We start from the raw sequence: 23,268 nt of genomic DNA on the forward strand, positions 1-23,268 counted from the left end.
GGCCCTGGGCTTTTGTTTGTTGGGAGATTTTTGATGACTGCTTCAATTTCCTTAGTGGTTATAGGTCTGTTCAGGTTTCTATTTCTTCCTGGTTCAGTTTTGGTAGTTGATACATCTCTAGGAATGCATCCACTTCTTCCAGATTGCCTCATTTGTGGGCATATAGTTGCTCATAATATGTTCTTATAATTGTTTGCATTTCTTTGGTGTTGGTTCTGATCTCTCCTCTTTCATTCATGATTTTATTTATTTGGGTCCTTTCTCTTTTCTTTTTGGTAAGTCTGGCCAGGGGTTTATCACTATTATTAATTCTTTCAAAGAACCAACTCCTAGTTTCGTTGATCTGTTCTACTGTTCTTTTGGTTTCTATTTCATTGATTTCTGCTCTGATCTTTATTATATCTCTTCTCCTGCTGGGTTTAGGCTTTAGTTGCTCTTCTTTCTCCAGCTCCTTTAGCTGTAGGGTTAGGTTGTGTATTTGAGACCTTTCTTGTTTCTTGAGAAAGGCTTGCATTGCTATATACTTTCCTCTCAGGACTGCCTTTGCTGCATCCCAAAGATTTGGAAAGGTTGTGTTTTCATTTTCATTTGTTTCCTTGAATTTTTAAAATTCTTCTTTAATTTCGCGGTTGACCCATTCATTCTTTAGTAGGATGCTCTTTTTTTTTTTTTTAAGATTTTATTTATTTATTTGAGACAGAGAATGAGAGAGAGAGAGAGCACATGAGAGGGGGGAGGGTCAGAGGGAGAAGCGGGCTCCCTGCCGAGCAGGGAGCCCGATGCGGGACTCGATCCAAAGACTCCAGGATCATGACCTGAGCCAAAGGCAGTCGCTCAACCAACTGAGCCACCCAGGCGCCCCTAGTAGGATGCTCTTTAGCCTCCACGTATTTGAGTTCTTTCCGACTTTCCTCTTGTGATTGAGTTCTAGTTTCAAAGCATTGTGGTCTGAAAATATGCAGGGAATGATCCCAATCTTTTGGTACCAGTTGAGACCCAATTTGTGACCTAGGATGTGATCTATTCTGGAGAATGTTCCGTGGGCACTAGAGAAGAATGTGTATTCTGTCGCTTTGGGACGGAATGTTCTGAATATATCTGTGAAGTCCATTTGGTCCAGTGTGTCATTTAAAGTTTTTATTTCCTTGCTGATCTTTTGCTTAGATGATCTGTCCATTTCAGTGAGGGTGGTGTTAAAGTCCCCTACTATTACTGTATTGTTATTGATGTGTTCCCAGAATTGCCTGGGGAGCTGGCCCACTTGGGTCCACTTCTGCTGTGGCTGATTTCCTTTTGTTTGGAAGCTTCTAAGATGTTCCCATTATCCTGGGAGTTCAGGAAAGTTCACCAGGCAATGCCCAGCTCTGTGACAATCTGGTTTGGAGCTTGGCAGGTGCACGTGACGTGCAGCCGAGGGGCCTTTGTCTTCTCAAGGAGGTTTTCTTTAATCTGTTGTTAACTTGTTTCCTTTCTGACCCTGCTCTTTGTTTCTTGTCTTTTGGCTGGCATCCCAGGCATCTCTCTCTTAATTTAATTTAAAATTAAATTTTATTTTTCCTTCCGGCTTTATTGGGGTATAATTAGCATACAAAACTTTGCACATGATTAATGAACACGCTGGTGAGTTTGGATATATGTATACAAATCTTCTCAATTTCCATCTCTTTGTTTTTAGCCACCCTCAGGACCCAGCCCCAGCTCTTGGGGTCCCTTAAGTGGCGTGAAGTGCAACAGTGTCTATAGTCCCAGAGAGGTGGGGCGGGGGTGGGGGTTGGGTAGAGCCAGGTGCTTCCCTGGGCCCAGATTCGTTCCTGTGCCAGATCTACGTCCTCCCACTTCGGCCCCCTCCCCCTGAACCCTGCCTGTACTGGGAGAAACTAAAGGTCCTGCGCACCCACAGTTCTCTTCACAAGTGTGGAAAAGAAAGCAAACAATTTTACTACGAAGTATGAAACGGACTGCCCACCTGCCATGCAGGTACTTCTCAGGATCTCCCATCCTGGCTCATGGGGGGTTCACCTGGTAATCGGGGTGGCCATCGGTGCTAGCGAATTGCCTGTATCTGAAGGACAACGAAAGCTTTGTGTCTGTGGCAGGCAGGTGGCCAGAGCCGAGAGAGGGAGCTAAGGGGCCTGCCTTCCTCAACAGGCGCATTTCAAAGAGGTGCCTCTGGGACACTTAAGGAGAACCTTCCTGGGCTCTAAGGCTCGTAGGAGGCTTATTTAGGTTTCTCAAGCACGCGTGCTAAGGGAGGGCCAGGAGCAGGATCTCCTTACCTCAGGGGAAACTCTGCTGTGCCGAGCGGGCCGGGCGCCCTGGCCGCCGCTCACCTGCACGCCGCGGGCCGGAAGCGCACTCCGGCGTCCTCAGAACTGCCTAGACTCTCACTCGGACCGCTGCCTGCCGGATGAAGCGGTCAGCGGCCCTGCACACTCGGCGCGTGGCCTCGCGAATGCCTGAGGTGGATTGTCCCTCCCCCAGCAAGCTCCCTATCACCTCTGCACCTCTTCTCACTTCCACCCACCTGGCAAAACTGGGAGTCTTGGGAGGCGCTTGTTTAGCTGCCCTGGGCCTGACCCACGTGCAGGGCCCGCCACACAGGATGACGGGGTGATGGTGGCAGGGAGGGGCCGCTGGCCTGCCAGGCAGGACAACGGTAGGAGGAGGCACGATGGCCGACAGAAGGCTGGGCACAGACTTTCTGGCCATTTCTCCTGTTGACGGCTGGCAGCCTCTCTGCTCTCTGACCCCAGCAACTTGGGTGTATGGAGCAGTTTACCTGCCCGCCAGGGCGTGTCAGGTTGAGAATCTGGAACTCCTGCTCGTGGAGAAAGAGGAGAAAGAGCAAGGAGTCCTGGACCTTTCCCGCACATGTGCCCATCCTGCCCTGGGCCCCAGGGGGCAGCAAGAAGGGACCCAAGCAGGCTCCTGTCTGTGGTGGGCTGAGCGGGGGCCACCCAAAAGATCTGTCCACATTCTAATCCCTGGACCCGTGAATATGACCTTATTGGGTCTTTGTGGCTACAGTTGCAGTAAAGATCTCGAGATGAGATCATCCAGGATTACCTGGGTGGGTCCTAAATCCAATGACAAGTGTCCTTATAAGAGACAGGAGAGGAGAGACCCAGACACAGAGAAGGCGGGGTGACATTGGAGGCGAGGATGGCAAGGATGTGGCCACAAGCCGGGGAATGTGTGGGACCAGCAGCAGCTGGAAGAGGCGAGGAAGGGTTCTTCCCTCGAGCCGCTGCAGGGAATGTGGCCCTGCTGGCACCTTGATTTCGGACTTCTGGACTCAGAGCTGTGAGAGACTCAGTCTCTGTTGTTTTAAGCCACCTGGTTTGCGGTACTTGGTACAGGAGCCCCAAGGAGGCCAACGCACTGTCTCTGGACCTTTGCACTGGCTGCGCCCTCCTCCTGGACTGCTCTTTTTCAGACATCCACCTCAACCAGGTCTCTGCTTAAATGTCCACTCTTCTGAGCCACCATTTGCCCTAGCCCCTGCTCTCTCTCTCTCCCTTGCTCCCTGCTGTATCCCAGCACCCGCCCCTCCGCACATAGCAGTCCAGCCACTAGAATGAAGGCCGGCTCCTCAAGGGCAGGGATTTTTGTCTTGCTCACTGTGGCCCCAGTGTAGATTTGGTGACTGAAAGTAGGAAGGCTCTCTTCACCTTTATCACAACCTGTATATATGAAATAACCTCAGTTTCATAGGAAGGAAACGGAGGTGCCCGGCATCCAGTACGACCAGTTGTTAGTGAGGGATGGAACTGCAAAGAATCAGCCCCAAAGGGGAAAAGCTGGGAAAACGACAAGGCCAGCCGGGTGCCTGCTAGTTTGGAGAACAGAGTTGGCTGCAGTGGAAAAAGCCGTGGGGCTTGGGTGCGGGTCTGTCCGCCTCTTAGCAGTGAGCATGCAGAGTGCCAGCATGTGGGGAGGGGGCTCAGACACGGCTGGCTTCCTTCCCTCTCACCATGGGTAGAAAGGAAGGGGTCAGCAGGACTGTACTCCCCCTGGGGGCTCTAGGGGATGATTCTTCTGCGCCTCTTCCAGCTGCTGGTAGGGTCTAGGATGACCTCATCATAACTAGTTATATCTGCAAAGACCCTATTTGTAAAGAGGGTCACATTCTGAGGTCACTGGGGGCTAGGACTTCAACATATCTTTTAGGGGGACATAATTCAATCCATAACATCACCCAATATCCATTCCAGCCCTCTCCTCTGGGGATAAGACCCCAGTTTTGTTCAGGGCATCAGTGGGCTCAGCCTCAGGTGACAGGTCATGACAATCCTGTCTCCAGTTTTCCCCAGCCTCTCTTCCAGCTAAGGGAGGCCATGTGATCCAGTTCTGAGACCTAAGTGGAAGTCTGCTGGGCAAGTTTCTGGAAAAACTGTTGCTTTCTTGATAAAAGGGGACAGATGCAGTTGCCCTTGCCCTTTCCCCCTTCTGTCCTTTGCATATGTGACAGCAGGTGCTTCAGCAGCCATTTTGTGATCGTGAGGCAAAACTAAGCTAATTCGATACTGGGCCTTGCCAGCGCTCTGCTACTGAACCGAAGCCAGCAAGCTGCCCCCAGATTCCTTACATTGAACAACATGGGAGTTAGGGATGCTGACCCCCGGCAGAGCCGAAAAATCCACGTGTAACTTTGAATCTCCCAAACCTTAACTACTAATAGCCGGCTGTTAACTGGAAGTCTCACCAATAACAAACAGTCGAGTAGCACACATTTTGGAGGTTGTATGTATTATGTACTGCATTCTTACAAAAAAGTCAACTAGAGAAAAGAGAATGTTATTAAGAAAATCATAAGGAAAATACATTTATAGTATCATCCTGTATTTAACACACACAAAAATCTGCATGTAGGTGGAGCTGTACTTGTGGCCACGTTCCTGATACACTGTGTGCGTTTGTTCTTCTAGTCTGAGGAGATCACCAGGGTGTGTTCTACTCGCCTTTTCCTTTTTCTTTCTCTCCCCACCTCTTCTCAGCCTGCCTGACTCATTCTCTCGCCACCTCCTTTCACAAGTACCTGTTCCCACTGAACTAGCCGGAACATGGAAGAAAGCATGTTATATATTAAGCGAGGAATATTTTCACTGAGAAAAAGACAAAAGATTAATTTGATTCTTACCTCCTTGTTTTGATTTGATTTTGTTTTCCTGTTAGAAGTCTTTGCCAGAAAGTTAAAAAAAAAAAATCTTGGAACAATGATAAGTTCTCGGAACTGTGAACATGGGACACACAGCTCTGTTTTACATTATGGTCAAGGCCGTTATCAAATATGGGCTGGGCTAAACAAAGGCATCATAGGGACAAACGCATGCTCCTGATTCTGAAGGTAGGCAAGACATACGTCTTAGTCATCCTCCCAGCCCAGCACACAGTTACATGTTCAGTGTATGTCCGGGGGACGAATGAGTGACTGCACGAGAAATGCAGGCTCACTAGAGATGATTGGAACAATAACCTCGGAATCAATCAAAGCTAACACATGTGCAAGACTTGGACACTGAAATCACAAGCCGTTGCTGGGAGGAAGTGGGGGAGGCCCGCGAATGAGGAGCTATGTTATGTCCACAGACTGAAGGGCTCAATATTGTTCAGATGTCAGTCCTCCTCAAAATGATGTATAGATTCAATGAAATCCCAATCAAAGTCCCAGCAGGCTTTTTTTTTTTTTTTGTCATATAAATTGACAAGGTATTCTAAAACTCATACAGAAATGAGACAAAATTAGGATAGACCAAAGAGGTTTGAAAAAGAACCACATCAGAGGATTCACATTACCCGATTCCAAGACTTATTATAAAGCCACAGTAACCAAGAAGAGTGTCACGTGGGCATAAAATAGACCGGCATAGAGAGTGCAGAAGTAGACATGCGCACAGCCAGGTGGTTTTCAACCAAGACGTCAAGGCAGTTCAACTGGGGAAAAGATCATCTTTTCATCATCTCCAGATGGAGCTGGAGAAACTGGACACCCATATAGAAGAAAAATAAATCGTGAATTCACCTCACACCACACACGAACATTAACTCCAAATAGGTCATAGACCTAGCTCTACAAGTCCCACAGGAAAATAGAGGGTCAAATTGTAGTGACTTGAGTTTTGCCAAGACTTCTTAACTGTGGTACAAAAAGTACAAACCATGAAATTAAAAAATCCATTCACTGGGCTTCTTCAAAATAAAACAACGTCTGTTCTTCAAAAAACACTGTTATGAAAATAGAAAGGCAAACGTCAGTCTGGAAGGAAATATTTGCAAAACATGTGTGACAAAGGACTTGTATCTAGAACTTTACAACCACATGAAAAGACAAAGGAATCAATTACAAATGGGCAAAAGGTTTGAACAGACACTTCACCAAAGAAGATATACGAGTGGCTCAGAAGGACATGGAAAGATGCTCAGCATCATTAGTCATGAGGGAAATGCAAACAGAACCACCGCACGTTCATCTAGGATGGCTAGAATCAACAGGATGGACAGGTGTTAGGGGGCAGGTGGAGAAGCTGGAGCCTCCGGGCACCGCGGTTAGGGAGGTAAGACTTTGGCGCTGCCAGAGGGTTCCCACGGGCCCGGCACTTCCACTCCTCACTATATGCCCAGGATAAATGAACACACGTCTGCACAAACACCTGTGCACGGATGCTCATGGCAGCTTTATTTGTCATGGCCGCAAACCGGCAACAACCCAAATGTCCACCCCCAAGAGTCCGACAGGGATCGCGGTCCCTCCACACGACGGAAGAGCGCTCGGCAATACCAAGTGAGGGGCCGTTACACAGGGCGACGTGGCCGCGCCTCGGAATCATTCCGCTGACCGACGCGGAGGGACGGGAAGCAGAGCGGTGCTTGCGGCAATGGAAGAGGGGAGGGGCAGGAAGGGGGGCGACGGAACCTTTGGGGGTGCTGTTTATGGGCATCGTCTTCATGTGAGGTCTCCGACACGCCAGGAGTCGGGCCTGTGAACATCAGAGCCATTGGTCTGGCTACGCTGGTGCACTTGCTGGTCATCCACGCGCGGAGTCGCGCGCTCTAGCAGTTACCATTTACATGACCTTCCCCTCCTCAGTCTTAGAATAATTCTTCCATGCGAACAAAAAGTTGCTCCTCATCAGGAACCAGAGAACTTCACGTGGCATCCCAGGCTTCCCCGCACTCTGCTCCCGATGACCGAGTGCCCCACAACCGTCCTACAGAAAACCCTCTGCTCTCCCAGGGCTCCTGCCCACAGGGCTCCCCCTCCTTCCGTCTGCCCTGCCTGACATCCCTTGAGCTCTGCTTCCCTGATACTCCTGCTCTGGCCTCAGGACACCGCTTGTCACCTCGGCTACCTAACAAGACAGACACTTAGCATCCCCGGCCGGGGGCCTGCTGTGCTCCTCCGGCTGAGGAAAGGAGTGGAGGTCCTGACGGTTCACGGGGCGTCGGCTGTGGCAGAGGCCCGAGCGCCAACCACCGCCAACCCCAGCAGGGAGAGCAAACCATTCCGGAAACATTGAGAAGCTAAGGCTGTGGGACCACGACGGCGACGGGATCCTGAGCACCCCCTATCCGGGCCTGCTTTTTCCTCCCGTGGGGGAAAAGTGTCCAAGGCCCCCCGAACACAGCGCTCACCCATTTCTTTGTTTAGAGCAGAGCGAGTCTTGCGGGCAATCTGAGCAAGGTTCTAGACACGGTCCATGCTGGTGTCGTAAAGCCCCAGAAGTGGATGCTGCCGTCAGCCGGGTGACACTGCAAGGACCCCCACCCCCCCGACCGCACTCACGGTCGGCCGTGCACGGGCAGGGCAGCTGGGGCAACCGGAACCGAGAGCGGCCAGGATCCGGTGGCTCAATGACTGTCAGAGATGGGGGACAGAGGAAAGGGCCAAGGGCCCCAGACATGGGTGGGGGAGGAGGGAGATAGAGAGGTTGCAAGACCAGGGGAAAGGGCTTCCAGGCCTACAGGACGGGCGGGTGTCCACGCCGGAGTCCCTCCACGGACGGAGGCCGAGAAGCGAACAGAAGGGGGAAGGTGGAGCGGCCTCTGTACAGAACCACCTGAGTGAGTGCAGGTGCTGCCACGTGGCCTGAAGACACAGAAGCAGCTGGAGGGAAGACACAGCTGTGCCGCTCTGCCCTTCCTGGTCCCTGAGTCGCGGTGTCCCACTGGCCTCGGATGGCTGCCTTTGATTCCCAGCTGTGCCGCCCTCCAGGGTTTCGGCCTCACCTTCACCCAAGCAGAGTCTCTCGGCCCACCCCCGCGATTCCACACTTAGAGCCTTCCCTGGTCCTGTAACCCAATTGCTACCTGGCTACTTTCAGCCATGAGAGGGCTCCTTTCGAGGCCAGCACTCGAGACCCTCCTTATCTGTCTGCCCCCGAAGTAAATGAATTCAGTCAGGACAGTTTACCAGTTACGTGGGGGGTACTGCGACAGCATTTAAACTGCTCTTGAAAAGTGTCCATGGTGTCGGAGGGCAAGTGGCCCAAGGCTTAGACACGCTACGCACGGACACAGCATCTCGCGCGGCCATGTCTGAAGCAGATGACCAGTCCCGAAGTGCAAAGGGGCTGGTGTCCAGGAAGTTCTTGGGGAAAGCAAGTGTGGGCCATCATTGCTGTCCCACACAGAGCACTTTAGAAGGAAAAACACAGGGACCCCCTCCCCCCCGCACACTCTGACTTTTATTCCACGCAATACCCGTCCAGCGCATGTTGCGCACCTGATCACCATACATGAGAGAAAATGATACTCATAATTGCACTGCAGTGAAAATCTCATGAAGACAAGCAAAATTATACAGAGAACTGACAAAAAATGCCTTGCTATTTTAAATGTCATTTATCTGGGTAAGCATTTGGGGACCCTGCGGCCTTTCAGGGCGCTTGAAAACCAGAGCACAAGTGTCCGGCAAATCCACGGTCTGCTGAAAACACCTGAGTCTTGCGGGCAATCTGAGCAAGGTTCTAGACACGGTCCATGCTGGTGTCGTAAAGCCCCTGTAGCCAGTCATCTTTGGGTATGGGTCCCATGGAAAAAAGGAGCTCACATTAAAAGGCAAGTTGGCTTGTGCAGCAGAACCAATGGGATGACATTACACTGGCCTGCAGGAGTGAGGCTGTTCACTTACGATAGTGATGGAAATGGACATCAGAGCCCATGGACCTGGTCTCTTTCTGGTTCCCCTCACGTGGCGGTTGGCGTCCCAATCCTGGTCAGGCCACGGTTGAACCAAATGAGACTGGAGTCCAAGTGCATGGCCTCCTGCCGCTGTTCCTTGCTCTGCATGGGGACTGGATTCCCTGGCAAAGATCGTCTGCGCCTCAAAAAACCCCCCACATATTTCTCAACGACCTGCCCATGGACTTCAAAGACACTGTTCCTAATACTTCTTTTTCCATCGGAAAACCCCAAGTTGCAGATCCGTTTGACCCCTCAGACGGGACTGGAGCTCATGTGCTAAGGGGGCCATATTCATCTCACATGTTTATGAAGTGCTGACAAAGATGAACGTGACACAAAGAGCAGAAGACAAAGGACAAGGGGATACAGACCCAGTGAAAGGGGCTATGAGATAAAAGCAAGTTATAAAAACTCTAGAACTTTGCATAAGTCGTATAAAACTCATTTTAATATAGCTAGATGAAACTTCTCTATGTCTTTGTTTCTATCTGTGTTTCTCACTTTTGGAGTCGTCCTAGTGATTAGAGCTCCAAGAAGCATGCTCAGAAGGAATTCTGTATTTCCAGGTCTTCCCTCTCTCTCCAGATGTCGTGTCGAGCCTCTCCTGTGTGGCAGGGAAGGCGCACATGCTCCTGGGAGGCCCAGTGGGGGGCCTCCAGCACACCTATCCCTTGCCTGCTGGAGATCTGGAAGTGAAGAGGGCTGGAAGGAGGTGGCAAGGCAATCAGGGCGCTGGGCTGAGAGCACCCATGGGTAGAATTCCTGGGCCCAGCGCGGATGGAACAGGGCAGAGCCTGCCAGCCATGGCCCTCCCCCCGCCGCCCCGCCCCAGCCTTGCAGTAAAGTGCCATTCGAAGGGTCCGCCCTGTCTCTGGGGGGCTAAGGGGGAGGAGGGAGAAGAGGGGCCAGGCTTGCCACCACACTCATCAGGGCTCCGTTCCTCCTGCCTGAGGTCTTCTCACGAGGCGGGGGATTCTTATTTAAGCAATGATTCACCAGCACTCTCATGCGGCAAAACCCCCTATCTTCTGCTTACATTACTCCTGAATGCAAAATTATTCAAAGCAGCTGAACCTTCAATATTATAAGAAAGGTCATATGAAAGGCAGATCCCATGAGAGAGCCACTGCTGGGCACGCTCTGTGCAAATTCCTAACCCATCTTGTTTCCTTCCCGACGCGCACCGGCCACAAGACGTGGCTGCTTGAGGGGCCGCAGCCAAGTGTGAGGCTTTAGGCACTGAGGGTGGGGAGGAGGGGCGGAGAGGCCAGGGTGGTCTTTGCTGGTGGGGTCGGGGGAGGGGGGCAGAAGGCAGTGAGGAGGGTGAGCCCGGTGCGCAGGGAAGACATGCGTTGCCTGGAGCCCCCTCCTGTGAGAGACCGGAGTGTCCCCCATACCCCGCCCCCGGGGCTCTGAGAAGATGGGACCTGGGTGCGGCCGCTCCTCTGAGAAGCGGCTGCGGGTCCCCACGCAAGGCTGTGGCTTTTCAGGCACAAGGACAAACGGCCTGGAAAAAGAACAGGCCCCCGCTCGGCGGGATCGCAGGGTGTCCCGTTTGTCCGCCCCGACGGCCCTCCCTGCGGCCCGACAGCCGGCCACGAGCGGCCCGCGGAGGTATTTGCCCAGGTGCATTTCCAGACCATCTCTGAGCTGATGACCGGGAGGTGCTGTCGCAGTCCAGCCACAGGCTGCCTGCAGCCTTCTCTCAAGTCCCCTCCGTTTGCAGGCGCTTAAAGGAGGAAAGTGCTGTTAGTGCTTCCAGCCGGCCACGCGCAGACGGCCGGGGTGAAGCGCGCGGTCCGGCGAGAGGAAGCCCGCTGCTCCTCAGCAACTCAAGGCCCCCGAGCCCGCGGCGCGGCTCTCCTCACGGCGCGGCCCTGAGCCCGGGCAGCGCACAGGGCCCGTCACCGGCCCGGGCGACGGCAGCGGGCGCGGCCGGGTTTCCAAGCCAGCCCTGTCCCACCCTGGCGCGGTCAGACGGCGCGGGCGGCCGCCGCACCCACCGAGTCTGCCCCGAGGGTCTGGCCCTCCGGCTGCGGCCCGGCAGGGGGCCTTCCGAGGGCCAGAGAGGCGGGCGCCTTGCCGCTGTCACTCTTCTCCGAGGGCCTCGCGCCGCCACGGGGCTTCCGGGGATGGCCCAGCCACCGCCTCCCCTGCGAGGCGCTGCCGCACTCGGCGCCCCGGCCGCTCGCGCAGGGCTCCTGGTGGCCGCGGGCGCACGGGCTCCCCGCAAGGCCGGCGCTCCCGCCGAGGGCCCTCCCGCCGAGGCCGCTCCCGCCCGGGCCCTGGCTGCCTGCGAGCGGCCGCTGGCCAGCGTGCGCGGGCCGGGGCTCCGGGAGGACGGGGCTGCTCTGGAAGGCCGTCCCGCCGTCCTGGCATTCGTAGGGCCTCTCCGGGCTGTGAATGGCCTGGTGCTTGAAGAGGTTGGCTCGCCGGCTGAAGGTCCTCCCACACTCACTGCACTCGTAGGGCTTCTCACCGCTGTGCACCCGCTGGTGCTGACTGAGCCCCGAGCACCCCCGGAAGGCCTTCCCGCACTCTTTGCACTTGAACGGCTTCTCCCCACTGTGGATGCGCTGGTGGTGGATGAGCTGGGAGACGCCCTTGAAGGCTTTCGGACACTGGCTGCACGTGTAGGGCTTCTCGCCGCTGTGGGTGCGCTGGTGCTCGATGAGGTTGGAGCTCCTGCTGAAGGTCTTCCCGCACTTGCTGCACGCGTAGGGCCGCTCGCCGCTGTGGATGCGCTGGTGCTCCAGCAGCGCGAAGCTGCGCCGGAAGAGTTTCCCGCACTCGGAGCACTTGTAGGGCTTCTCGCCGCTGTGGATGATCTGGTGCTTGACGAGGTTGGAGCTGCGCGTAAAGGTCTTCCCGCACTCGCTGCACACAAAGGGCTTCTCGCCGCTGTGGATGCGCTGGTGCTCCAGCAGCGCGAAGCTGCGCCGGAAGAGTTTCCCACACTCGGAGCACTCGTAGGGCTTCTCGCCGCTGTGGATGACCCGGTGCTTGATGAGGTTGGAGCTGCGGCTGAAGGATTTCCCACATTGCTGACAGAGGTAGCGCCTCTCCGCACCTTTGGAAACCTGCTGCCTTAGAACTGACTCCTGCCTACCACTGGGGCTACTTCTCTGCCACATCTCTCTTGCGTCCCCTGAGGAGCTGCTCTGACCTCTCTCCCTGCGGGGGCCAACCCCGCCGGAACCTGTCTGGGGAGAATGAGCATGTTCTGCTCCGAGCTCCAGCGCTTCCCCTGGCGGCCTGGCTACCTGGCTCTTGTTACCGGCCTGAAGATCGGTCCTCGGGAGTTCTTTTCGGCAATGCTTCTGCTTTGAAACCAACGTCCTGTTCTCTATCCCGTCACCTATACGGATAGAGAACACCCACTGGTGTCACTCTCCCTGCGACTCTATTTAGGGTTCGTTCTCCCTCCTCACGCCCACACCAAAGCTGACAAGGAATGTATCAGGAGATGAGGACATGGGGGGAGACCCAAAATGACTGTCCACAGACTGGACAGCAAGAGGGGGGAAAGGTGGGAATGAGCTGGAGGCAGTGGTGTCTCAACGGGGACTCCCTGTGAGATTTAAGTCTGCCACAAAGGGGAATTTCCCACCCACAGCGGTCACGCTGCCCTCCTTTGGCTGCTGCTCTTTGTGACTGACTCAGGCAAGCCAGCCCAGCGCCCCACACTCACCTGTCTGCATCCCCGCAGCGGCCCGTGTTCTGCAGGTGTCTGCTGCCCGGGGCCCCTCCCCTTGTTCCAGCCAGGAGACCAGGTGAGGCTTGGAGGATAAAAATCCTGCCCGTGGAAAGGAAGCGGATCAGTCACTCTTGAACTCAGCCCAGCCTTAGCATCTTCACGAACAGAGAACAAGGAACCCTCTAAGAGAGCGCCACTGGGAAGGTCCAGAGAAAGGACGGAGTCTCTTTGAGGAAGCAAAGGGATTTGAACGTCCAGGGGCCAGGTGGGCATGGGGAGTCCGAAGTCGATGGTGACTGGGGCCAAGAGGATAACGATGTTACTATTTGGCCTGCGGGGAGGGCAGTAGGCTTATGGGAAATGGAGCCGGGATCCACGGGGGGCAAAGTCCCGGGGAGTATCAGGAAGCAGACAGAGCTGAGGAATGCCTGTGCCTCGAGAGTCAAAGACCCGTGTCCATCATCAAACAGAACAGATGTCTCAGTTCCTTACGCCAAACTCAACTGATGATTCCAGAACTCCCCTTTGAGCCCTGGATCTGCGCAGTGAGGGTCAGAAACTAGTCTCCCTCTGTGTGGTTAGATTAGGGAGATTAAATCTGTAGGGAAGAAATGGAGCAAGCAGACCCCCTGCAAGCCCGCTGAAGCGGGGAAGCCTGCCCAGCTCCTTTCCAGATTTCTCCAGGCTGGAAAACCAAGTGCATGTCTTAACCTTGATACAAGGAAAAGGAGCAGCTAAACTCCGTAATGTGAAATGAATGTACAATTCAACCTTGATAAGAATGAATTACGTCTACAACAGTGCATATAAATATTTAAGGATAATACGCATCTATCTTTTGGATAGAAGAGGTTTACTTAACCCATGAGTTTATATGCAAAATAAATTTGATGGGGGCCCACGCATTTACCACTTACAGGTCAAAACCATTTTAGCTAAAAACTGTTCTACTGAGACAAAAGCTGGGCTCCAGCAGATTACTGCTCCGGTGGGAAAATGCATTTATTCTTGGGCTCACAGTAACCAACAAACAAAGAAACTTAAAAATAAATTGAGTTCAGAGACAGAGTAGGGGGATTGGATGTACGTGTCAGATCCTTACCCAGTGACACCAAATGACGATAGTTCTCCAGCATCACTCTCTTGTAGAGGATCCTTTGTCTGAGGTCCAGAAGCTTCCATTCTGTCTTGGTGAAGTACACGGACACGTCTTCAAAAGATACTGGCACCTAGAACAAGCCATTCCTGTGGCTGCAGGGGACTTCACCGCCATGAGTCCCAGGATGAGCGGGCAGCAACTAAACATGGGGCGGGGGTACCCAGAGAACTCAGCAGTTAAGGGGAGACTTGGAGTTGCAAGAGTTGTGAGGCCGGGACATGAAGAGGTGGCAGATGGAGACAGGGAGCCCCACTCACCTTGGGTCTGGCCTTCAAGAGAATGGCGGCCATCGCAGGGGTGCAAAGAAGCTAAGGGGATCGGAAAAAGCCAAGTATGAGATGAGGCCCGCCCTACTCCAGCATGACCTCATCCAAGTTAGGTCCCATTCACAGCTACTGGGGGACAAGACTTCAGCACATCTTTTTGGGGGACACAAGCCAATCCATAACACTTTCCCAAACTGAGCTTCTGTCCTCTCTCCTCACCTGGGTGGTGGGCCACCAGACAGGGAGTCCTGCCCGCCTCGTACGAGGCTTGGCTTCCTCCTTCTCATTTCCAGCACCGCCACCCCAACTTTCCAGCCATCCCTGGAAGCTCCACTGCCAACTCCTCTTCCTCTCAGCTCAGGGACCTAACAGAAAAACTCCAGAACATGCGTGCGTGCGCGCACACACACACACACACACACACCCCACTCCACCTGAAATAGACCTGCTCTCAAGGAAAAGAGAAAGACCAGAAGAGTGAGATGCACTCTGGAGGGACCCACAAGAGCTGGGGGAGGGGTGCCCTCTAAAGGAGTGACCTTCAGGCTGAGAGCTGAAGGCTGGGGGTGAGCAAAGAGAGGAGCAGGCTAAGGGCATGGCCCATATCTGGCCCTCGGATGGGCCCAAGCTCAGTGGTCACGGTGCTGAAACTGGGGGCAGGGTGGGGAGTGCAGAAGGTGAGGCCATGTGGGCACTCTGGGGACAGACAGGAGCTGGGGCTCATGCTAAGGGCAGGAAGAGCGTGTCACTGCCAAAGTGGACAGAATCAGATTTCGCCACATCAGTTCTCAAGACCAGAAGACAGTTTGCTCCAACGCTGTTTGCACCACCCAACTGGAGACCACAAGGCGGAACTCCCCCGTGGGGAAGCATAAGAACCAGGCGGTGGCTGGCGGGGGAGTGGGCCGCGAATGCTCATGCTGTCTGGGCGACCGCAGCTTATTTCTGCTACAGGAGAGAGGGTGAGGGGACAGGGTCGTACAGTATTTAAACTGCGGCGAAGTCCCTTATCACCAGTGATGGGCTATCCATCAGCATTGGCCCAGAATCAATAAACTCATGTATCTGACGAAGAAATATATGCTAATCAGATAGGAAGAATCCCTGAAGGTGGGATGGACACTACAACCACTGGGTGAAAGACCATGTGATGTCAAAATGTCTTCCCCTATTTACTGCTGGTCACAAGACAGAAAGCTAACCTACCGGTTGGACAGAGCTGGGACCCACCTGCTGCGGGGAAGCGTGCGAGGCTCTTGTCAAAGTTTGACCCCATTCTAACGCAGCCTTGGGAACCCGCACGCAGTTTATAAAGGATCTTGGGGACTGAGGGACCACTTACACACCACAAGGAAGCAACCGGCCCAGTCCAGAAGGTGGGCTGTACCCGGCCTCCTCTGCGTGTCAGTGTCATGGGGAAAAGAGAGACTGTTCTAGAGGAGAAGAGGTGTACACGGCCAATAGGTCAAGTGCAACGGAAGTCCTTGATGAGATGCTGGCGTGCAGGACAGAGGAGTCAAAGGCACTGTGGCTCTGGGGCCCTGCACTGCTCATGTGTCGCATGCATAACGGCACCGGGTCGTGGAAGGAAATGTCCTTCTTGAAGTACTTAGGGAGAAAATGGCATGTAAACTTAATTTAAAATATCTCAGTAAAAACAAAGGAAGGAGAGTAGGGGGAGAGAGAGAGACTGAGAGAAGGAGGGAGGGGGAAAGGAAAGAGGAAACAGAAAGAAAGAAAGAGAGAAACAAGCAAATAAGGCAAGCTCCAGGCCTCTGGCAACCCTGCGAGGTGGACCCCTGTGTTCTGTTAGACTACTCGCTTTATTTGTCTGTCTGCTTAATGGCGTTCACAATTAAAAGGGAAAATAGTTGGTGGTCCCTCAATAAGTAAACATAGTTATCACACCACTCAGCAATTTCACTCCTGAGTGTATGTTCAAAAGAACTGAAAACAGGTGTTCACATCAAAACGAATGCATCCAGCTTAACTGCAGCCTGATTGAGAGGAGCCAGAAGGCGGAAAGAACCCAAGACAGTGACCAAACAAAACGTGGTCTATACACACGATGGGATGTTATTTGGCCATAAAGAGAAGTGAAGCGCTGATCCATGCTACAATATGGATGAACTGTGGAGACATCATGATCAGTGAAAAAAGCCAGACATGGACACAAAAGGCCACATCCTGGATGATTCCATTTATGTGATGTAATCTAATATTTCACAAGAGCTGTCTTGACCTAGTTTTGAAGTTATGTGTAAAAATTCTCTTTTCTCTGCCTTTCTTGGGCAGTTTGCTAAGCCCCGACCCCAACTATCTCCGTTTTTGGGACCCCTCTCTCTGGGACCACCAAACACGCTCCCCCAATTCCCCCTTATCTGGGCCAGGTACCAGACAACTAGGGACAGCCCCAATGCCCCAGAGCCTGAGAAATCATCCAAATTAGCCAATGCACAGGGACCCTGCAGAAACTACCTACCCCTACCCCAGGTTCCCCCCCACACACGTGGCCCCACATGGCCACCTCCTCTCCTTCAGAGCTGTAAGTAACAAGGAAGTTCTGCCTTTCATTGCTCTGAATGTCACGACCCGTGATTTGCTATCAAGAAATCTTTAAGTCTTGGGGCGCCTGGGTGGCTCAGTCGTTAAGCGTCTGCCTTCGGCTCAGGTCATGATCCCAGGGTCCCGGGATCGAGCCCCGCATCGGGCTCCCTGCTCGGCGGGAAGCCTGCTTCTCCCTCTCCCACTCCCCCTGCTTGGGTTCCTGCTCTTGCTGTGTCTCTCTCTTGTCAAATAAATAAATAAATCTTGAAAAAAAAAAAGAAATCTTTAAGTCTTATAAATCGTGTGACACCTCCAGCACCCGAGGGTCAGAGAGCAGATCAGTGGGTGCCAGTGGCTGAGGGGGAGGGCGCTGGGAGCAACTGCTTCATGGAAGGGGTTTCTCTCTGGGGGGATAAAAAGGTTCTAGAACTAGAAAGAGGTGGTGGTTGCCCAACATTGTGAATGTATTTCATGCCACTGAATTGTTGGTTCTAAAGTGGCTAATTTTATGTTATGTGAATCCCATCTCAATAAAAAAAGGGGGGAGGCAAAAGGTGTCACTGTCAAGTAATCCTTCTGATGTCCACAGGTTATGCTTCATGATGACATGCCGTCAGCCCCCGGGGGACCGGCACAAGCTAAAAGTGTGTGTGCGGGGGGAGAATACTGATAACAGCAAGGCTTTTCAGGCCACTCCGAAAATGTTCTGAAAAACAGCACGAGCTTCTTTTTTCCTTACCATGACTGTGCTGCCAGGTCATGATCCATTTTGGAAAATAGACAAGCCGAAAGGAAGAAATGTTCTCTCTAGCCACCCCCCGACACACATGCTGGGGTCCCTTCCAAGACCCCAAGAGAGAAGAGATTGTTGAGCTGTGACTTCCTGAGAGAAACACACTACGGACAGGGGTAGCCTGTAGACGGAGACCAACACTGAAGTTCAAAGGCACAGGGCGCATCCAGGCGCCACCATGCGAAGTGGTCACACCCAAGGGTCCGTCCTCGAGACCTAGTCTCCTAAAGTCAGCATACTTTCAAATCCTGGGAAGAAAGATATGGCAAGCTCTCCGCACAGACCCTAAGGCCAAGTAACGCCCCGGCAGGAATGGGGTGACACTCCTGAGCATGTGCATAAGGAAGAATCAGGAGGGACACTGTGGAACTGGAGAGCGGTTTCTCCTAAGAGCCTGGTGGGCTGCCAGAACAAAGGAGAAGCCGAAGGATGAGTCCAGGCCCCGAAGCTCAGGTCTCCCCGAAACCCGTCACTAGGCATACAGGTGGAGGTCCATCAGACATCGGTGCCTCAGGCAAGAAGCCAGGAAGGCCCTGTCAGCCTGGGTAACCAGGGACCGTCTGCCAGCCTCCTCCAAGGCTGGTCCACCCTAAGGAGGGGAGCAGAATCCCACCGTGCTTGCTGACTGGCCCAAGTAAAGCCGAGTATGTGGGGCCACCCCCCTGGGGGAGGAGAGGGACAGTGCTGCCAACTGAAACGCATCATGGCTCAAAAAAGGGAGAGGCAGTGGGGGCGGGGGGGGGCTTCAGGGCTGATGCCTACAGAAGACCAGGAGATGGGGCTATTTCCCCAGAAAAAGAAAACAGAAAACAAACAAACAACATGAAAGGCAGTCGGCAATCCCACGCAGGCAGGATCGGGAACTGGGGCTCTTCCATCTGCCAGGAGTGACGCAGAGCCTCTGCAGTCAGGCTTCTTCCTTCCTGGTGAAACTTCCTCTGAGGTTTGGCAATTCAAGACCCCAACTGCCTCCTCCTTGCTCTAGTAGTCTTTCCCCGGGGGGAACACATCACTTGCCACCCACCTGGTGGAAAGGCCTGGAGACCCAGGGCTTAGGGAGGCCACAGGTCAGCCCAGGGCCTCCCCACTGCCCGACCCAGCAAAGCCCTCTGAGCATCATCCTTGCAACTGGTGTCTCCCCTGCCCTGGGGGGCGGGGGCCACAGGCTGAACTGGTCATAAAGAGGGCTACCTCCTAATGGGGTTCTGTTGTTCCCTGCTCATGGCCCTCCCTGGGGTGCCCGTCTGACCTGGCCCTCCCCTCCCCTCCCACCTGCTTGCTCCCTACTCCTGCCACACTGTCTTCTGAGCAGTCCCTCCCCCACACCATGCCACTCATACCTCAGGGCCTTTGCACGGGTTCTTTCCTCTCCGTGGAATATTTTCTCATCTCCTTCAAGTTTTTCAGAAATACCACCACCTAACCACCTACTTAAACTTGCAACCCAGCTCCTTACCTGCCTTCCTCTGCTCTGTTTTCCCCATGGCACCTACCACCATTTAACACAGTCTCTAACTCTGAATTTAACATGTTTGCTGTTTGTTGTCTGTTTCCTGCCACCAGAACTGGCCCCGCCGCAGGGCGAGTTCTGCTGTTTCGCTTCTGACATGCCTGCAGCAGCCTGGCCCACACTGGCTGCTCAGCGAGTATCTGTTGCACCCGAGGACTGCTGAACAACTAGTTCCCCGGCTCAGCTCGGTTCCCTCCCTCTCCCGCTCTCAAGGGCCTTCCATCCCACCCCTGGCTTCCTCTCCTTACGCCTTTTCCTGGTGTGCTCCTCACCACCAAGGGGCACAACGCCCCGCCCTTGAGAGCCCCCGCAATACGTCCGGGACCCACACGGCCTGTGCCTGCTGAGTTCACCAGGTGCCCCTCGGCAGGAGTGCCGCGACCTCACAACGCCAGCCTGCCCAGCGCTCCCAAACACAGGGGCGCAAAAATCCAAACTTACCCGCCGGGTGGCCGGTGCTCTCTCGCCAGTCCCAGGGTCAGAGGCGAACCGCAGTCAAAGGAGAGAAACTGGGAAACACCGGCTGCCTTTCCCAGGGCCCTCTCCCTCGCCCCCTCGCCACCTGCCGAGACAGGGCCCCCGCTCTGGGCCGCCGCAGCCCTGCCAGGCCGGCGTACTAGGGCTCCGCGGGCCACGGGGCTGTTCGCCACCCCCCACCCCCGCCTCTGGCAGGCCCGAGGCCAAGGCTGCCGCCTCCGAGAAGCCCGCCGGGACAGCGGCCCCAGGAGATGGCGGGATTCCCTGACGGGTCTCGACCTGGTCCCTGGGCGCTGCTCTCGGGGGGCAGGCGCGTTCTGCGAAGCCGTCAGTCGTCTGTCCCGAGCGGACCAGCAGGGCCCGGCCCGCGGGCGGGGAGCGGGCGGGGCCGGGGCGGCGGCGGCGTGGGAACCCGGCGCGGGGGGTGGGGGGCATGGAGCATGCGCGTCGCGGCGGGAGGGCGGCCCGGCCCCGCGCGGGTCCCCGCGCGTCCCTCGGGGGTTCTGGGCTGACTCCCCGCGCGCCCTGGGGCCCTTCTGCTTCCCATCTGGGCTGCTTCGAGGACTTGGGTAGCAGTGGTCAGTCCGCCGCGGTCCCCCAAGGGGACAGGGGAGGGGCAGCATTGGCCGAGCACCTCCCATGGGTCAGACCCTGGGGCTTTACGTCCATCTAGTCATCTGTTCAGCCATTTGGGATCCATGGGACACTGCAGGGCACCCAGTAAGAGACCAGCGCCCTTAAGCTAGGAGGGCAAAGATGGGAAAATGGGGTGCACTGAGGGGGGGACTTGGGGAGGGCCGTGTGCAGACAGATGGAGGGAAAGGGAATAGCAAGAAGTGAAGAGCTGCGTCCGTTTTCCCTCTGCCGCTCCCACCCCCGCCCTTCCCATAACCTTCGAGCGGATCCGCAGGGTGGGCCTTGGGGTCTCCATTTTCCTACAGGTCACCATTCATGTGGCAAAATCATCATCAGTGGAGCACGTGTCCTGAGTCAACCGTGCTGTCCAAACGGTAGTCCTGGGAGACAGGGGCCCAAGGGTGTGTAGTAGCTGGGAACGCATGTGGCAATCGGTGCTCCAGGTCACATAGGCTCCTCCTCGACTCTGCGCAAGGGTCAGAACACTGAATGGCTCGTGTGGTGGGGGATGTCATGTCACATGTGGGGCCAGTCCTCGTACCCTTGGGGCTCCTGAGGCTTGATGGGGCCCTCATAGGGAGGCTGGTGGGGGCAATGATGCTGGGAGTGGGTGCCAGGAGGGACAAAACCCTTCCTTCCAAATAGGCCACCTTGGCATTTGCGGGCCTGAAGCTCAGCTGGAGCTGGAGGTTTTCTGATGACTGCAATTGTTGTTCTGGCCCCTGAATTTCCCAGAGGGGAACCACCACTGTCCCTTTGTTGTCCCTCCTCAGGGTGGCCACCACTGTCCTTCAACTCTCCCTCCCCGTGTGGCCACCCTCTCCCTTCACTGGCCCTCCCAGTGTGACTACCACTGTCCCTTGTTGGTCCCTCCACCATGTGTCCCCGGGTGCCACGCTGCCCCAAGACCCAGCCTCTTTCTAATGTCGAGTCTTGGCTGTGGCATCAGGCTGCTCTCTGCGCACCGGGGGAGGTCTGTCAGCAGCAATCGGGACCACGGTCTTCCTCGATCCTGCCCAAAGACAGAGAAGCCCTCCTCGGACAGAATGTGAATCCTTCCCTCCCACCCTGCTGGGCCATTTGGATGATGGGCTGCCCAGATCACTAATAGTTGCCCTAGGAATGCCATGCGCTGCTGGCCTTGGACCAATCAGATCTGCATCTGGATGTGAGGATGGGGGGGTTACCATGCCTCGAGCTGCATGGAGGAGGGACAGACACTTAAACAAAAAGGGGGTCCTCATAGCAAAGAAGAAAGGGGAAATGGCTGCTGGGAGGGCAGCCAGCAGTGTCCTGTCTCTAGGCATTCCTTTGGGTGACAGGGATTGTGGCCTGAAGGATCACCAGCTTTTCCGAGACGTCCGGTGGAGGGGAGGGTCGCCTTCCAGTAGCTCAGGCAACTGCTCAGCTGCACCTCGCTCCCCGGTGTCCGTTCCCACTAGTGGCCCATCCCCTGGCCCATGCCCACACTTGGGAGGGGGGGCAGGTGAAGCATGGCTGTGTGTGGATGCATCCTTGGGCCACTTGGAGCTTTCCATGATGCCCCACTTCTGTCCCTAGTCCAGACCTCCCCTCAGAGTCCCTACCCCTTATATCCAGCTGCATTCTAGACATCTCCACTTGGATGCTTCCCACTCACATGTCCAAAATGGAATTCATGATTTTCCACCCAAGCTGGTGCTCTTCCCAAGTCCCCAGCCACAGTGAATGGAATCCCCATACACCCATGTTAAAGGCCAGAATTCGAGGATGTGTCCCTTGCTCACCTTCCCCATCCAATTATTCATAGTGTTTGGTTAGTTCTCCACGTACTTTAGGTCTGTGAACTCTGCCCTGTCAGTCCCATGACACTACCACTACTGTTGTTCAGGCCGCCATCATCTCTCCTGGGACAGCCCCAACTGCCCCTCAATAGGCTTTCTGCATCCACTTCGTCCCCTCCCCTCATGATTCTTCCAAAAGAAAGCCAGATAAAGCATCTGGAAGTACAATGTGACCATGTCATACACACACGTGAGTGCACTTGCACCTCTGACTTCGAACTTTTCAATGTGTTCCCAACTCTTTTAGGTAAAGACCAACCATGAAGACCGCATGGTCTGTTCTCTAGAGCCTCAGTGCCCAGCACGCCCCTCACCCTGTGTCTCTCTGTTTCCCTCTGCGCCGGCCCCGCTGGTCTCCTTTCAGTTGGATACTCACCATGTTTCTTTCAGCCCCGGGACCTTTACACAGGCAGTTCCCTCAACTGATGTGAACCCCACCTCCCCCCCAGAAGAGGAGCAGAAAATGCCAGGTCTGCATTCTCTCAGCTTCCCTTGCAACTAGTGTATGGGTTCATGACCTGGTCCCACCAATCAGATGCACCTGCTGCCAACTGAGTCTGGGGCCAGAGATGGGAAGAAGCAAGGGCCACACATATTCCGCTAGGGTGGGTGGGTGGCAGCAGGGGCAGTAAGACCTGTTTCCCAAGGAGCAGCGGCAGCGGTGTTCTCATGACAGTACGTGCACCTTACCTTGCTGGTGCAAACCAGTGTCTGTGCCCAGTTGTGTGAGGCAGCTTCACAGGTGCCTTCACTAGCCCAGCACAGCAGCGTGATTCAGACCCTTGTTCCTCTCTGCAAAGCCGCCAAGCCTGGCTCTCCGGCCGTCCCCAAACGCCTGTGGAACACCTGCCATCCTTCAGCTAATTCCCTTTGTGCTTCTGTCAGCCAGTCTGCTTCTGTTGGGGTTCAACGAAGAACTATGATGGACTAGTTTTCTGCAGAGGCTGCATGATCTCCCACTGCGTTAGGTACTCCCTGCCCTGGGTTCAGGGTCGCCATGTGCCCTTAGAGCTTGGCAGGTCTTTACACAATCCATTATTGGCTCTTCTTTCTCCATCCTTCTTTTAACATTGGTGTTTGTTAACAGTTATGAATATTTAGAAGCTTCATATTACTTGTTGGAAAACAGATCGATAGCAATGATCCATTTTGAGAAACTGAGAGGAAAAAAGATTTT

At 54.6% G+C, this 23,268-nt stretch overlaps 1 protein-coding gene across 2 annotated transcripts; it reads right to left on the reverse strand.

Annotated features, from left to right (window-relative positions):
- Positions 1–9,002: 9,002 nt before the first annotated feature.
- ZFP92 (ZFP92 zinc finger protein) lies at positions 9,003–19,977 on the reverse strand. 2 transcript variants are annotated; one of them, XM_035011502.1, is made up of 5 exons: positions 19,597–19,977; positions 14,297–14,347; positions 13,983–14,109; positions 12,875–12,979; positions 9,003–12,541 (listed from the first exon to the last, which is right to left on the reverse strand). In XM_035011502.1, the coding sequence occupies exons 2-5, from the start codon at positions 14,327–14,329 to the stop codon at positions 11,157–11,159; spliced, it is 1,650 nt and encodes a 549-aa protein (XP_034867393.1). In that variant the 5' UTR covers positions 14,330–14,347; positions 19,597–19,977; the 3' UTR covers positions 9,003–11,156. The 2 variants fall into 2 exon arrangements, with proteins under 2 accessions (XP_034867393.1, XP_034867402.1); XM_035011511.1 differs by lacking the exon at positions 14,297–14,347.
- Positions 19,978–23,268: the final 3,291 nt, after the last annotated feature.

This window comes from Mirounga leonina, unplaced genomic scaffold (assembly GCF_011800145.1).
Source record: "Mirounga leonina isolate KUSES-001 unplaced genomic scaffold, KU_Mleo_1.0 Mir_101799, whole genome shotgun sequence".
Taxonomy (NCBI): Eukaryota; Metazoa; Chordata; class Mammalia; order Carnivora; family Phocidae; genus Mirounga; species Mirounga leonina.

Coding starts and splice junctions, on each gene's coding strand:
- ZFP92 (XM_035011502.1), bottom strand. CDS start 14,329: ATGGCCGCCATTCTCTTGAAGGCCAGACCCAAG. Junction 14,110..14,296: donor TCTTGAAGGCCAGACCCAAG/GTGAGTGGGGCT, acceptor GGCTTGTTCTAG/GTGCCAGTATCTTTTGAAGA. Junction 12,542..12,874: donor CGCTGCGGGGATGCAGACAG/GTGAGTGTGGGG, acceptor CTATCCGTATAG/GTGACGGGATAGAGAACAGG.